Source organism: Schistocerca gregaria, chromosome 4 (genome assembly GCF_023897955.1).
Source record: "Schistocerca gregaria isolate iqSchGreg1 chromosome 4, iqSchGreg1.2, whole genome shotgun sequence".
Classification (NCBI taxonomy): Eukaryota; Metazoa; Arthropoda; class Insecta; order Orthoptera; family Acrididae; genus Schistocerca; species Schistocerca gregaria.
In genome coordinates, this window is record NC_064923.1 from 251,229,978 (window position 1) to 251,243,523 (window position 13,546).

Below are 13,546 nucleotides of genomic sequence, written 5' to 3' on the forward strand. Positions count from 1 at the left end.
GAGATCTTGATCTTAATAATCGATTCTAATACATAATGTGTCTAAACGTAACCTGTTCACTCAATGAAAACGTTAAAGTAAACACAGTTTAGGTGAATACTCGAACGTCGCATTTTTTCTTAGAAACGAGTATTTCTAATACTGCTACTCATGATGCATTTCTGGAAAAGTATATTACATTTTAAGAGTGGGAATGACATTTATAATAGGTTTATCATTCATCTTTGCACTAATAAGCAGAAAACTTATAAAGTATTCTCTGTTTATTCCAGCAATACGTGTATCATGTGCAAATGATCAGTTAGTGGTATTTCTTTTTATCCATAGTTATCAGCAACATATTTCCCGTAGACGCGCACGGCTTCGAAGAATGGCGTCACGATTTTCAGGATGTCTGATGCTGGAGGGAAGAAACCCATGCTACCACCACCGGGAAATTCGATGGTGTAGGAGAGGGCTACTCCGCCAACACCCTTGATCCAGTCATCACTGCCGCCTGCGGCAGCGTCTGTAGAAAGAGCACGAGGTACGGGGTTATGACATATGGAACAATGAAGAAATTTTTCTTACTGAATATAACAGAGTATCTCGACCTGGTGACTCATGCACTTGACAAGAGAATAATATACATATTACATTTAATTTTGTCGAACGTTTTCTTGAAAGTGTCTAGAAGAAATTAGTTGTGCGCATAATTTTTTTTATAATTTTTAGGAAAATATCAACATTAGAAGCAGTAATAGCAGCATGACTCCGTCAGGAGACCTCGTCGACTTCGAATGTGGGCTCAACATTAGATGTCACCCGAGACCTTTCAACCCATCCAAAGCTTCCCGATTGTTGTCGATGTGATTGTGAAGTGGAAACGCATAAGCACACACACAGCTAAACAAAGACCAGATAACCCTCATGTACTAACTGACAGGGGCCATCGAGCACAGCGAAGGGTGGTTGTAAAAAAACATACGAAATCAGCCTAAGGTATCATTCGCCAATTCCGATGTACTACCAGGAGTCCAGTTAGCAGAGTTAAAAAGCCACACATCTTTGCAGCCACTGCTAAGCGACGCTTCAGTAGGTCTGATGAGGGATGGCACTGGACCAGTGGATGATTGGAAACGGCCGATTTGGTGTGATGTATTACGCTATACCCTCTAGCAATCCGATGGAAGGGCTTGGGGTTTGGCGAATATCTGGAGAACGGTACTTTCCATCATTTGTACTGCCAACAGTTACGTAAAGACGAGACGGTGTTACCGTGTGAGGGTTACTACTGGTGGTCAGGATGCGATCCTCTCGTTGAGATTAAGAAAAGATATGAATACATTTTACAGAATTGTGTACAGTAGAGGAACACTTCGGAGACGATCATAGTTTGTATCACCAAGACTTTACACCCTGACATAAAGCACCATCTGTGAGGCAATGGTTTGCGCAAATTCGTGAAATAGACTGCCCTACCCATAGTGCCAACCTAAAAGTAATAAATCATCCGTGGGATGAATTAGAACGTTGACTTCGCTGTAGACCTCAGCGTCCAACATCAATACCTTTTCTCGTTTCGGCTATTGAGGAACAATAAACTACCACTCCTCCACAGACATTCAGAAATCTCATTCAAAGTGTCCCCAGCCAAGAGCAAGCCGTAAAAAAGATGAAGTCTGAAATCACCCGACACTGATGTTCAATAATAGCTATCTGGATACTCTTCGTCGAATTGTGTATTTTGTGAACATCAACCGGCCCACTACACGTCCATTTCCAAACCAAATGTAAATGTAACTTCTACTAAACAGCCGGCCGAGGTGGCCGAGCGGTTCTAGGTGCTACAGTCTGGAAGCGCGACCACTACGCTTGCAGTTTCGAATCTTGCCTCGGGCATGGATGTGTGCGATGTCCTTAGGTTAGTTAGGCTTAAGTAGTTCTGAGTTCTAGGGGACTGATGACCTCAGATGTTAAGTCCCATAGTGCTCAGAGCCACTTTTCTGCTGAACATTCTTCATCCTGTTCGACGCGTTGTGTTCTAATAGTGCAAAATTCATCCACCTGCCGCATATCTGAGAACAGATTTAATTATATCGTAGTTTGATTGTTACTAGATCATATGGTACAGTATCGAACACCTGACGCCTTTCGGAATTTTTTGAATAGATCGATTATATAATGGTACGACTGAGATTTAGAAACCAGGTTTTAAATTGTAAGACCATTCCAGGGGCAGATGTGGACTCTGACCACAATCTATTGGTTATGAACTGTAGATTAAAACTGAAGAAACTGCAAAAAGGTGAGAATTTAAGGAGATGGGACCTGGATAAACTGATTAAACCAGAGGTTGTACAGAGTTTCAGGGAGAGCATAAAGGAACAATTGTCACGAATGGGGGAAACAAATACAGTAGAAGAAGAATGGGTAGCTCTGAGGGATGAAGCAGTGAAGGCAGCAGAGGATGAAGTAGGTAAAAAGACGAGGGCTAGTAGAAATCCTTGAGTAAGAGAAGAAATATTGAATTTAATTGATGAATGGAGAAAATATAAAAATGCAGTAAATGAAGCAGGCAAAACGGAATACAAACGTCTCAAAAATGAGATCGACAGAAAGTGCAAAATGGCTAAGCAGGGATGGCTAGAGGATAAATGTAAGGATGTAGAGGCTTATCTCACTAGGGGTAAGATAGATACTGCCTACAGGGAAATTAAAGAGACCTTTGGAGAAAAGAGAATGAATATCACGAGCTCAGATGGAAACCCTGTTCTAAGCAAAGAAGGGAAAGCAGAAAGGTGGAAGGAGTATGTAGAGGGTCTATACAAGCGCGAGGTACTTGAGGACAATATTATGGAAATGGAAGACGATGTAGGTGAAGTTGAAATGGGAGATAGGATACTGAATGAAGAGTTTGACAGAGCACTGAAAGACCTAAGTCGAAACAAGGCCCCGGGAGTAGACAAAATTCCATTAGAGCTACTCACCACCTTTGGGGAGCCAGTCCTGACAAAACTCTTCCACCTGGTGAGCAAAATGTATGAGACAAGTGAAATACCGTCAGACTTCAAGAAGAATATAATAATTCTAATCACATAGAAAGCAGGTGTTCACAGATGTGAAAATTACCGAACTATCAGTTTAATAAGCCACATCTGCAAAATACTAAGGCATATTCTTTACAGACGAATGGAGAAACTGGTAGAAGCCGACGTCGGAGAAAATCAGTTTGGATTCAGTAGAAATATTGGAACACTTGAGGGAATACTGACCTTACGACTTATCTTAGAAACTAGATTAAGAAAAGACAAACCTACGCTTCTAGCATTTGTAGACTTAGACAAAGCTTTTGACAATGTTGACTGGAATACTCTCTTTCAAATTCTGAACGTGGCAGGGGTAAAATACAGGGAGCGAAAGGCTATTTACAATTTGTACAGAAACCAGATGGCAGGCATAAGAGTCGAGGGGCATGAAAGGGAAGCAGTGGTTGGGAAAGGAGTGAGACAGGGTTGTAGCCTCTCCCCGATGTTCTTTAATCTGTATATTGAGCAAGCAGTAAATGAAACAAAAGAAAAATTCGGAGTAGGTATTAAAATTCATGGAGAAGGAGTAAAAACTTTGAGGTTCGCCGATGACATTGTAATTCTGTCAGAGACAGCAAAGGACCTGGAAGAGCAGTTGAACGGAATGGACAGTGTCTTGAATGGAGGATATGAGATGAAATTTTGCTATTTAGGGAGCAAAATAACTGATGATGGTCGAAGTAGAGAGGATTTAAAATGTAGACTGGCAATGGCAAGGAAAGCGTTTCTGAAGAAGAGAAATTTGTTAACATCGAGTATTGATTTAAGTGTCAGGAAGTCGTTACCGAATGTATTTGTATGGAGTGTAGCCATGTATGGAAGTTAAACATGGGCGATAAATAGTTTGGACAAGAAGAGAATAGAAGCTTTTGAAATGTGGTGCTACAGATGAATGCTGAAGATTAGATGGGTAGATCACATAACTAATGAGGAGGTATTGAATAGAATTTGGGAGGAGTTTGTGGCACTACTTGACAAGAAGACGGGACCGGTTGGTAGGACATGTTCTGAGGCATCAAAGGATCACAAATTTAGCATTGATGGGCAGCGTGGAGGGTAAAAATCGTAGAGGCAGACCAAGAGATGAATACACTAAGCAGATTCAGAAGGATGTAGGCTGCAGTAGGTACTGGGAGGTGAAGCAACTTGCACAGGATAGAGTAGCATGAAGACCTGCATCAAACCAGTCTCAGGTCTGAAGATCACAACAACAACATGAACACGAAATCTCCACTCTCAACTGAATCTACGGTTTGTAAGATACCATGTTTGAATAAAGCAAACGGTGTTTCACTCAATTACTTTCTCCTGAATCCATGCTGATTTTTTGACATAATATGCGTTTACCCGACTGGTGGTATTTGACTTCAGACTTCAGCGTGTGTGGTCTGTAATTTCATGGTTCTGGTCCTTTAGCTTTTTGCGAAGAGAGTACACAACTCTGTTTTCAATTGCTTTAAGTAGTTGTAATTGTTTCCGATATCGTCAATGTTTGTTTCGATATTTCTTATTTGCTAAAAGGTGCTGCAGCCAATCACTGGTGTGGTAGTATCCCAACTCTCCAATAAATTTTTAAATTCAAAATTTAATCTTTTTTTTTGTGGATTGCCTTCAGTTTCAACGCTAGACAAAATGATGGATAAGATCCATTCATTGACTACGTAAGTTCAGAAGTTTTTAGAATTTCGCGATTAATCTTTCGCCTGTAAATGACTGTGGAAATTATTATAGGTTTCACACAAACACGAACTGCCACAAAGTCTCTTGGATCAGCTTCCCTGCATTCTCCTTTTATACAAAGCGTGCAGTAGTTTGTCGGCTGTGAACTAAACGTTCCTAGTTGGTCGTTTAAGAAAATTATTACTGACTTTCAGTTCTGACAAACATAAATACTTTTCCAGCTCTCTATACCACGTTTTTGGCTTCGTACTTCTTGAAATATCACCATAGTCACAACTGCTCCCTCCTTTGTGGCCCTCTTAAAAAGATTATGCCTGTTTTGCAGTCAGGTGGTTTGAAATATTTCTTTCCCATTCGGGCTGTTGAGCATTTTACTCGAGGCAGTTGTGTGACGTTTCTAGTATGTAAGCCTAAAAAGTTCTAGAAAGTTCAGAAGTCTTCCATCCTTTCTATTCATCGAAATTTCGACTTGACTGTCGCGGAGACTATTACTAATCAGCCTAGCGATCCCAGAATTACTCATATCAGTGACTTTCCCTTCTGTTCAAATGGAATCTCGTTGGTGTTTGGCTATTGACAGAAAATTCTCGAGGAGCTGTGTAAATCTCACCTCAGGTAACACCATTAAAATATAGTGGGTGTGTCATCCTCATAATTTATTTTTCCGGATTATAAGTTACATATTTACCAAGTGCATATGAGGTTCCTCTAGCTTCAGATAGTTACACTTAGTTTTATATGTCATCCCCTATCGAACGCTTCTCCCAACACTGGCGGTGTTGTGATGATGTAATTTACTGTCGTACAACACAGTTGTCCCATCTTCACCACGAACACTTCTCACTGACGCACTTCTCTGTGCAAGTTTCGGGCTCTGACCGTCTTCGAAGGACTGGATTTGGTCAAAATACAACACTTGTTTTATGTAAGTGAAGCCATGAGCATTGCATCTCCTCGTATGCAGTATATTTCCTCCGTAGTTTAGTTCAGAGAGTAATATGGCTGCTTAAAAATTCTTTAGCCTTTCCAGAGTTATGTTTAGTTTCACGTGTCACCCCCTTCGAACCCTCATCACCATCTCGAGGTGCATTAGGGCTGTGGCTGCGTCACACAACTTTTTTGGTGAATATCTCTAGGAGTTTCTTATTACTCTTTCACCTCACCCCTTCACTCTCACGTTCCGACCCTTAAGTGTGCTACAGCTGTTTCGACCGGCTTATTTTTTAATCCTGATAGTAGCTAATACAATGATAAAATCACGCGTACCTAGTTTGATCAAATATTTACAGCGGTTCCAGATTAGTGTTGGAACTGATATACACAGAACTACGTTACCAACATTATACTGCACCTTCTGCAGAAGCAGAATTCTGATATTTGTATCCAAGAGGAGCTCCAAAACTATACAAGGTTATTCTTAAGTACCTTCAGGCTTTCAGAAAACGGTTGTGTAGAAATTACAAGACATATAGGAAACAGAGAGACATCAGTGGATAGAGCACCTCTTCAAATTTTTTACTCACATGACAGGTGCTCAGTGTTTGCACAGTTTGTAACGTGACAAACGTCGATAGGTGCGTGCTATTCATTCAAGTCACTGATATGAACTGCCTGGGAAAGAGCATCAGCAGTCCGTTTTGCAAATCTGTTCATTGGGTTGCCTGTCTGCAGGCGCGAACTAATTCAATGCGACGATACGGAGAGGATGATACGCTGGTGTGCACAACTTGAGGGAGAAAGTAACTTTCGCATGATGTGTCACTGACAAGTGACACAGCTCGATGAAAACTGGACAATATTTAGAAAGAACTGCTACAGTTTAATACACAGTTTAACTGAGAGAAATATGTAATGAGACGAACAGTAATGACACTTTTGTTCAAAGACAATGAGTACACTGAAGTCACTGTGATTCCCTGGTTATTACAAAAGGCAGGACGTGGTTCTTAATTGGGTGTGTGACCACCACGGTCGGCAATGTATGCTCTGCAACGTGCTCCCATCCTGGCCGCAATGATAGTAACGAGTTCTTATGGTAGGGCATTCCACACCTCCGCCAGTGCGACTGAGAACTGCTGTGTGGTCATTACGTCTCCCAGCAACATCCCACACATGCCCTATGGGATTTAAGAGCGGGGAATGGGCAGACCAGTCAATCCACCGAATGTCCTCTCGTTCCAAGAGCTGGTCCACCTGCGCTGTTAAATGCCATCGCACATTGCCACCCATGAAAATGAAGTCAGGAACGAATGCAACCCTCAGAAGATGTACACATTGAAGGTGTAAGCCGTCGCAATAACGCTGACGGGTTAGCACACTTTGTTCAAATATTGGAAGGTCAGTATGGGCCTGCAACGTTATACCTTCCCACACCGTGACACCTGTAACACTAAAACGACTACGTTCGACAATATTCCTGGGTGCATTACGTTTTCCCACCTCCCATATCCCGATTCGCTGCTGTCAGTGAATCTGTCCTCAACCGAGAAAAGCGCGCGACCCACTTTCCTTTTATCTAGTCTCTAGGTTCTTGGCACCATCACAAAATGTTCCACCGACGTGCGGGTATCAACACAACACAACACAACGTACTGGTCGATGGGCAGTCGCCGTGCCACTGTGGGCGTGATTTCCTGCATTTCAGTCCTGTTAAATATGGTTGCAACTACACCAGCTGTTTGACGTGTCTCCCTTCTCGTGTGCTGCACAATGTAGCAGTCATCTGCTGCTGTAGTTGACCTCGTCTCCAACGGATAGCAGTGCTGGTTGTTCAGAATGCTCTCTATGCTTACAGAACAATGCTGTGGCTAATACGAAACTCCTGGCCTACATTCGATACTCTTCGTCGTCTTCCAGTTTCCCGATAGTTTTTCCTATTGAGAAGTCATCCAAATATTGCCTCCAGGCCTTGTTTTAAGGAAGAAGACCAGCAGCTGTTTGCTGCCTTTTCCCATTCCTTCAGCTGCCTCGTGTTATGGGGCCAGCACCATTTGGCATTACAGCCACGCTGATCTCGCGTCAAGTGACGTCCAGCTTTCTGTGCACGACTGAGAGACCTCTGACAGTATGTTCCCGCACTTTTATTCATTTCCATCGAGTTATTAACTGTCATATTACTTCGTCTATCTCTGCCTTAAGGTTTGCAGAGTGGTTATGTCTACCTAAACAAATACGTCTGCTCCTCGTGCAACTACTCGGCAATGTTCATTATGAATCGAATCTTGGAGCCATGCTATGTCCATTTTTCTGTATATCTTGTAATTTTCGTGCTGCTCTCCAGAGGCACTTGTGAAAAACCTTGTGTATTTCAGAATTCTAAAAAGAAAGGAGAATAAAAATATATGAAGAATCATTTTTCGGGTGACAGTTTGACTTTAATCATTCTTATTCCAAGAGTGTACCCCTCCATGCTCGCAGTAGCATGTTGACTAACACAAAATGTTCTGCAGTCACCTCTGCAATCAGTTAATATTTCAATCAAGGAGTCACAAGATCTGTGTGTGAGTACATTTACCCAATAATTCGGGGACTTTGGGAGGTAGTAGATAGAAACGTTTGAGTAAATAATGGGTTAAGGGTAGAGGAGCGAAAGGTTGGCTAGTTGTTTTGGGGAAGGAGACCAGAGAGCGAGGTCATCAGTCTCATCGGATTAGGGAAGGACAGGGAAGGAAGTCGGCCGTGCCCTTTGAAAGCAACCATCCCGGCATTTGCCTGGAGTGATTTAGGGAAATCACGGAAAACCTAAATCAGGATTGCCGGATGCGGGATTGAACCGTCGTCTTCCCGAAAGCGAGTCCAGTGTAGGAGCTAAAGGTTCCAGGAAGAGTGTCATGGGAAAAGAAGCCTCTGTGACAATCAGCACAGGTAGTAAGGGATGTTCACGTACCTGTTCGCCATTTGTGATGCATCATGTAAGGGTAGGATACTGTTGCCACGCAGCTGCTAGATACTTGTCTCAATCGATGCAGAAGCGTCATGCACAACAGTGACTGGACACAACAAGAGACTGATGTTGGTTAAGTTTCTCCTTCTACGTCGCCTACATGTGCTGCGTCACAATGTGTGCCCACCTATCTTCTAAGCAGGTGGCCGAGTGTTGGGGGAGATCTGATGGCGTAGCTTAGACTCCCTGTGAGACGACACATCAAGTGATTATTCCATATGCGAAAGTATGCTGCCTCAAAACTAGTCCATCTCACCACACTGCCTCCGCTGGGTTTTGGATGTTGTCTTAGCAGCCCAGGAAAGGGCGATTGTGGTGTCCGGCGTCTTCTCGTTTGGTCCAATTTGTTCAGTGATCGAGATGATGGCCCCTCCTTCTGTTCTGTGAAGTAGCCAGCGGTGGAGGCATGGCTCTGAATTCAGCCCTCTCTGCCGCCTTGAAGGCTTAGCCTACAGTTGCCTAATCAGTGGCAACGCATTGTGTGGTGTATGTGTCATCATTCCTCATTTTCATCTTCTCTGGGTCGGGCTGCGTTTTCCGACTTTCCGCTTGTGGCCAGTCCCTGCTACCACTTGTTTTGGCCCTTAGTGGCGAGTGGAACTGCAGCTGGTTTTCCTCTCTGCTAATCAGTGGCAACGCATTGTGTGGTGTATGTGTCATCATTCCTCATTTTCATCTTCTCTGAGTCGGGCTGCGTTTTCCGACTTTCCGCTTGTGGCCAGTCCCTGCTACCACTTGTTTTGGCCCTTCGTGGCGAGTGGAACTGCGGCTGGTTTCCTCTCTGCTGAATCACTCTTCGCCGTTGTTAGTTTGCGGCTGGGGCCAACATCCTGACATCTAGCTGTGGTCTGACAAAACCTGGCAACCTCGCCAGTTGGCAACATGGGACCCAACAACACAGCAGGTGCACATTGTAGTTTCTTCTTTGTCTCTGCTGCAGGTGCAGCCGTCATGCTCACCTGAGCTCTTCGCGCGCCTCGCGGTGTTGCAACATTACCTAACCACTTGGTCCTCACCTTGCCAGTTGAAGCACTGCGGTTCACGGTCCAGGTCTCGGGGTAGAGAGTCCTTGACATGCAGTCAGAAACGCTCGTTGCCTGTAACTGGATTCCAGCGTCCGAGTCAATGGACTCAACACCTAATTTGACCATCTCGCCACGGGATTCTGTACACTCTGTGTCTCTGCGCTGGATATACAGACGAGAAACAAGCATACAATCATCTTCTCTCTTATGGGATCAATCAGCAAGATCACTGTGAACCACTACTGACGGCCTTTTCAGTGAGCCGATTTTCCCTCGTTCGGCTCGTCTTCCGTCACCCAACTTTGCTCTCAACGTCCTTGGCGAGGTCCATCTTTGCAACAACACCATGCAGCACGGAACAGATGGGCCCAACAACATTCCGAATGGACCGCTCAGGACTGGCATCACGTTTCTTCACCGATGAGTGTCGCATATACTTTGAACCGGACAATCGTCGGAGATGTGTTTGGAGGCAACCCGGTCAGGCTGAACGCCTTAGACACACTGTCCAGCGAGTGCAGGTCCACTACGTGGGGCCGACATACATCGCTGGTGGTCATGGAAGTCGCCGTAACGGCTGTACGATACATGAACGCCATCCTATGACCAATGGTGCAACTAAATCGGCAGCATATTGACTAGACGTTCTTCATGGACGACAATTCACGCCCCCATCGTACACATCTTGTGAATGACTTCTTTCAGGATGACGACATCACTAGACTAGAGTGACCAGCATGTTCTCTACACATGAACCCTATCGAACATGCCTGGGATAGATTGAAAAGGGCTGTTTATGTACGACGTGACCCACCAACCACTCTGAGGGATCTACGCCGAATCGCCATTGAGGAATGGGACAATCTGGACCAATAGTGCCTTGATGAACTTGTGGACAGTATGCCACGACGAATACAGGCGTGCATCAATGCAAGAGGACGTGCTACTGGGTATTAGAGGTACCAGTGTGTACAGCAGTCCGGACCTCCGCCTCTGAAGGTCTTGCTGTGGCACTACATGCAATGTTCGGTTTTCATGAGCAATGAAAAGGGCGGAAATGATGTTTATGTTGATCTCTATTCCAATTTTCTGTAAAGTTTCCGGAACTCTCGGAACCGAGGTGATGCAAAATTTTTTTGATGTGTGTGCTTAAAGTTGCATTGCTCCAGTAGTACCAAAATGAGGTGACAAAGTCATAGGATAGCGGTATGAGCATATACAGATGGTGGTAGTATCGCATAGGTAAGGTGCAAAAGAGCAGTGCATTGGTGCTGTCATTTGTTACTAAGGTGATTCATGTGGAATGGTTTTGGCCGTGATGACGGCCGTACAATGCAGAACAGTAGTTGGAGCTATTCGCATGGGACATTCCATTTCGGTAATCTTTAGAGAGTTCAATATTTCAAAATCCACAGTGTCGAGAGTGCCCCGAGAATGCCAAATTTCAAGCATTACCTCTTACCCCTGTCAACGCAGTGGCAGTCGGCCTTAGCTTAACGACCGAGAGCAGCGGTGTTCGTATAGAGTTGTCACTGCTCACAGACAAGCAAAACTTCGTGAAATAACCACGGAAATCAATTAGGGATGTGCGGCGAAATTTGACGTTAATGGACTGTGGCAGGAGACGACCAACGCGTCCCTTTGCTAACAGCACAACATCACCCTCAGCGTTTTTGCTGGGCCAGCGACCGTATTGTTTGAATCCTAGACGAGTGGTAAACCATAGACTGGTCTGATGAGTCCCGATATCAGTTGAGCTGATGGTAGATTTCTAATGTGGCGCAGACCCCACGAAGCCATGGACCCAAGTTGCCAACAAGGCACTGTGCAAGCTGGTGGTGGCTCCATAATTCTGTTTTTACACGGAATGGACTGGGTCCGCTGGTCCAGCTAAACTGATCATCGACTAGAAATGGTTATGTTCGGCCAGTTGGAGACGACGATGATGATTATGTTTGCTTTGCCGGGCGCTCTACCTAGTCTCAATTTTTTCACAGTCCACATTTTTACACAGTCCAATCTAGTCACTCTTTCGAATGATGATGATGAGGAGGATGAAATGATGAGGACAACACAAACACTCAATCCCCCGACAGGGAAAGTCCCAGCCCGGCCGGGAATCGAACCCGGGACCCTGTGATCCAGAAGCAGCAACAGTTGGAGACATCCACAGCCATTAGTGGACTTCATATTCCCAAACAAGGATGAAATTTTTATGGATGACAAAATGCCATGTCACTGGGCCACAACTGCTCGACACTGGTTTGAAGAACATTCTGAACAATTCGAGCGAATGGTTTGGCCACCTAGACCACCCGACATCAATCACATCGAATATTTATGGGATGTAACTGGCAGTTCATTCCGTGTTACAAAGTCCTACACGTTCGCAGTTATGGACGGATATAGAGGCATCATGGCTCAGTATTCCTGTAGGCGGACTTCCGGCCAGTTGTTGAGTCGAGTTGCTGCACTAATAGCGTGAGGAGGAGGTACGGAACGATATTAGGAGGCATTCCATGACTTTTGTCACCTTGGTGTGTACACTAACACACCTGATGAAATTTTGCTATATCATTTTGCAACAAAATGCTCTCTGCATCCCAGAAGAGTTTTTATGGACATTTACTCCGGCCAGGAAAGCCTGCGAAATTACACTGAGATTACAAAAGTCATGGGATGCTTCCTAATGACATTCCTCGCTCATGCCGCAACTGACGTTGCGTAGACTCAAAAAGTCCTTGGGGTTCCCTTACTGAAATATTGAGCCAAGATTCCTCTATATCTGTCCATAACTACGGAAGCGTTGCCAGTGCAGGATTTTGTGCATTAACTGACTTCACGATTATGTCGCATAAATGTTCGATGAGATTCATGTCGGGTGATTTGGGTGACAAAACCATTCGCTGTAATTGTTCAGAATGTGGACGTTACGCTCTTAAGAATTAACATCCTTGACCTTTAAATATTCCACTCCATCGGCAATTATCTAGTAGTGTTAACAGTACACTACTGGCCATTAAAATTTCTACACCACGAAGATGTGCTACAGACGCGAAATTTAACCGACAGGAAGAAGATGCTGTGAAATGCAAATGATTAGCTTTTCAGAGCATTGACACAAAGAGACATCGCGGTGAATACACATTGGAAGCGTGTATTCGTCAGCGCCATACTGGCGTATCACCCGGCGTGATGGTATAAGGTGGCATTGGTTATACGTCTCGGTCACCTCTTGTTCGCAATGACGGCTCTTTGAACAGTGGACGATACATTTCAGATGTGTTACGACCCGTGGCTGTACCCTTCCTTCGATCCCTACGAACCCTACGTTATATATGCACGACCGCATGTTGCAGATCATGTACGGACCTTCCTGGATACAGAAAATGTTCGACTGCTGCCCTGGCCAGCACATTCTCCATATCTCTCACCAATTGAAAACGTCTGGTCAATGGTGGCCGAGCAACTGGCTCATCACAATACGCCAGTCACTACTCTTGATGAACTGTGGTATCGTGTTGAAGCTGCGTGGGCAGCTGTACCTGTACACGCCATTCAGTCTCTGTATGACTCAATGCCCAGGCGTATCAAGGCCGTTATTGAGGCCAGAAGTCGTTGTTCTGGGTACTGATTTCTCAGGATCTATTCACCCAAATTGCGTGAAAATGTAATCAAATGGTTCAAATGGCTCTGAGGACTATGGGACTTAACTTCTGTGGTCATCAGTCCCCTAGAACTTAGGACTACGTTAACCTAACTAACCTAAGGATATCACACACATCCATGCCCGAGGCAGGATTCGAACCTGCGACCGTAGCAGTCGCGCG

The 13,546-nt window shown here is 44.5% G+C and overlaps 1 protein-coding gene across 1 annotated transcript in view; it reads right to left on the minus strand.

Annotated features, from left to right (window-relative positions):
* Nucleotides 1-245: 245 nt before the first annotated feature.
* The window catches only part of LOC126268061 (carboxypeptidase B-like), a 105,856-nt gene continuing 92,555 nt past the window's right edge, over nt 246-13,546 (minus strand). The window contains exon 8 of the mRNA XM_049973496.1: nt 246-508. Coding sequence (XP_049829453.1) covers nt 318-508 — 191 coding nt within the window. The 3' untranslated portion in view covers nt 246-317. The remainder of the gene's footprint in view (nt 509-13,546) is intronic.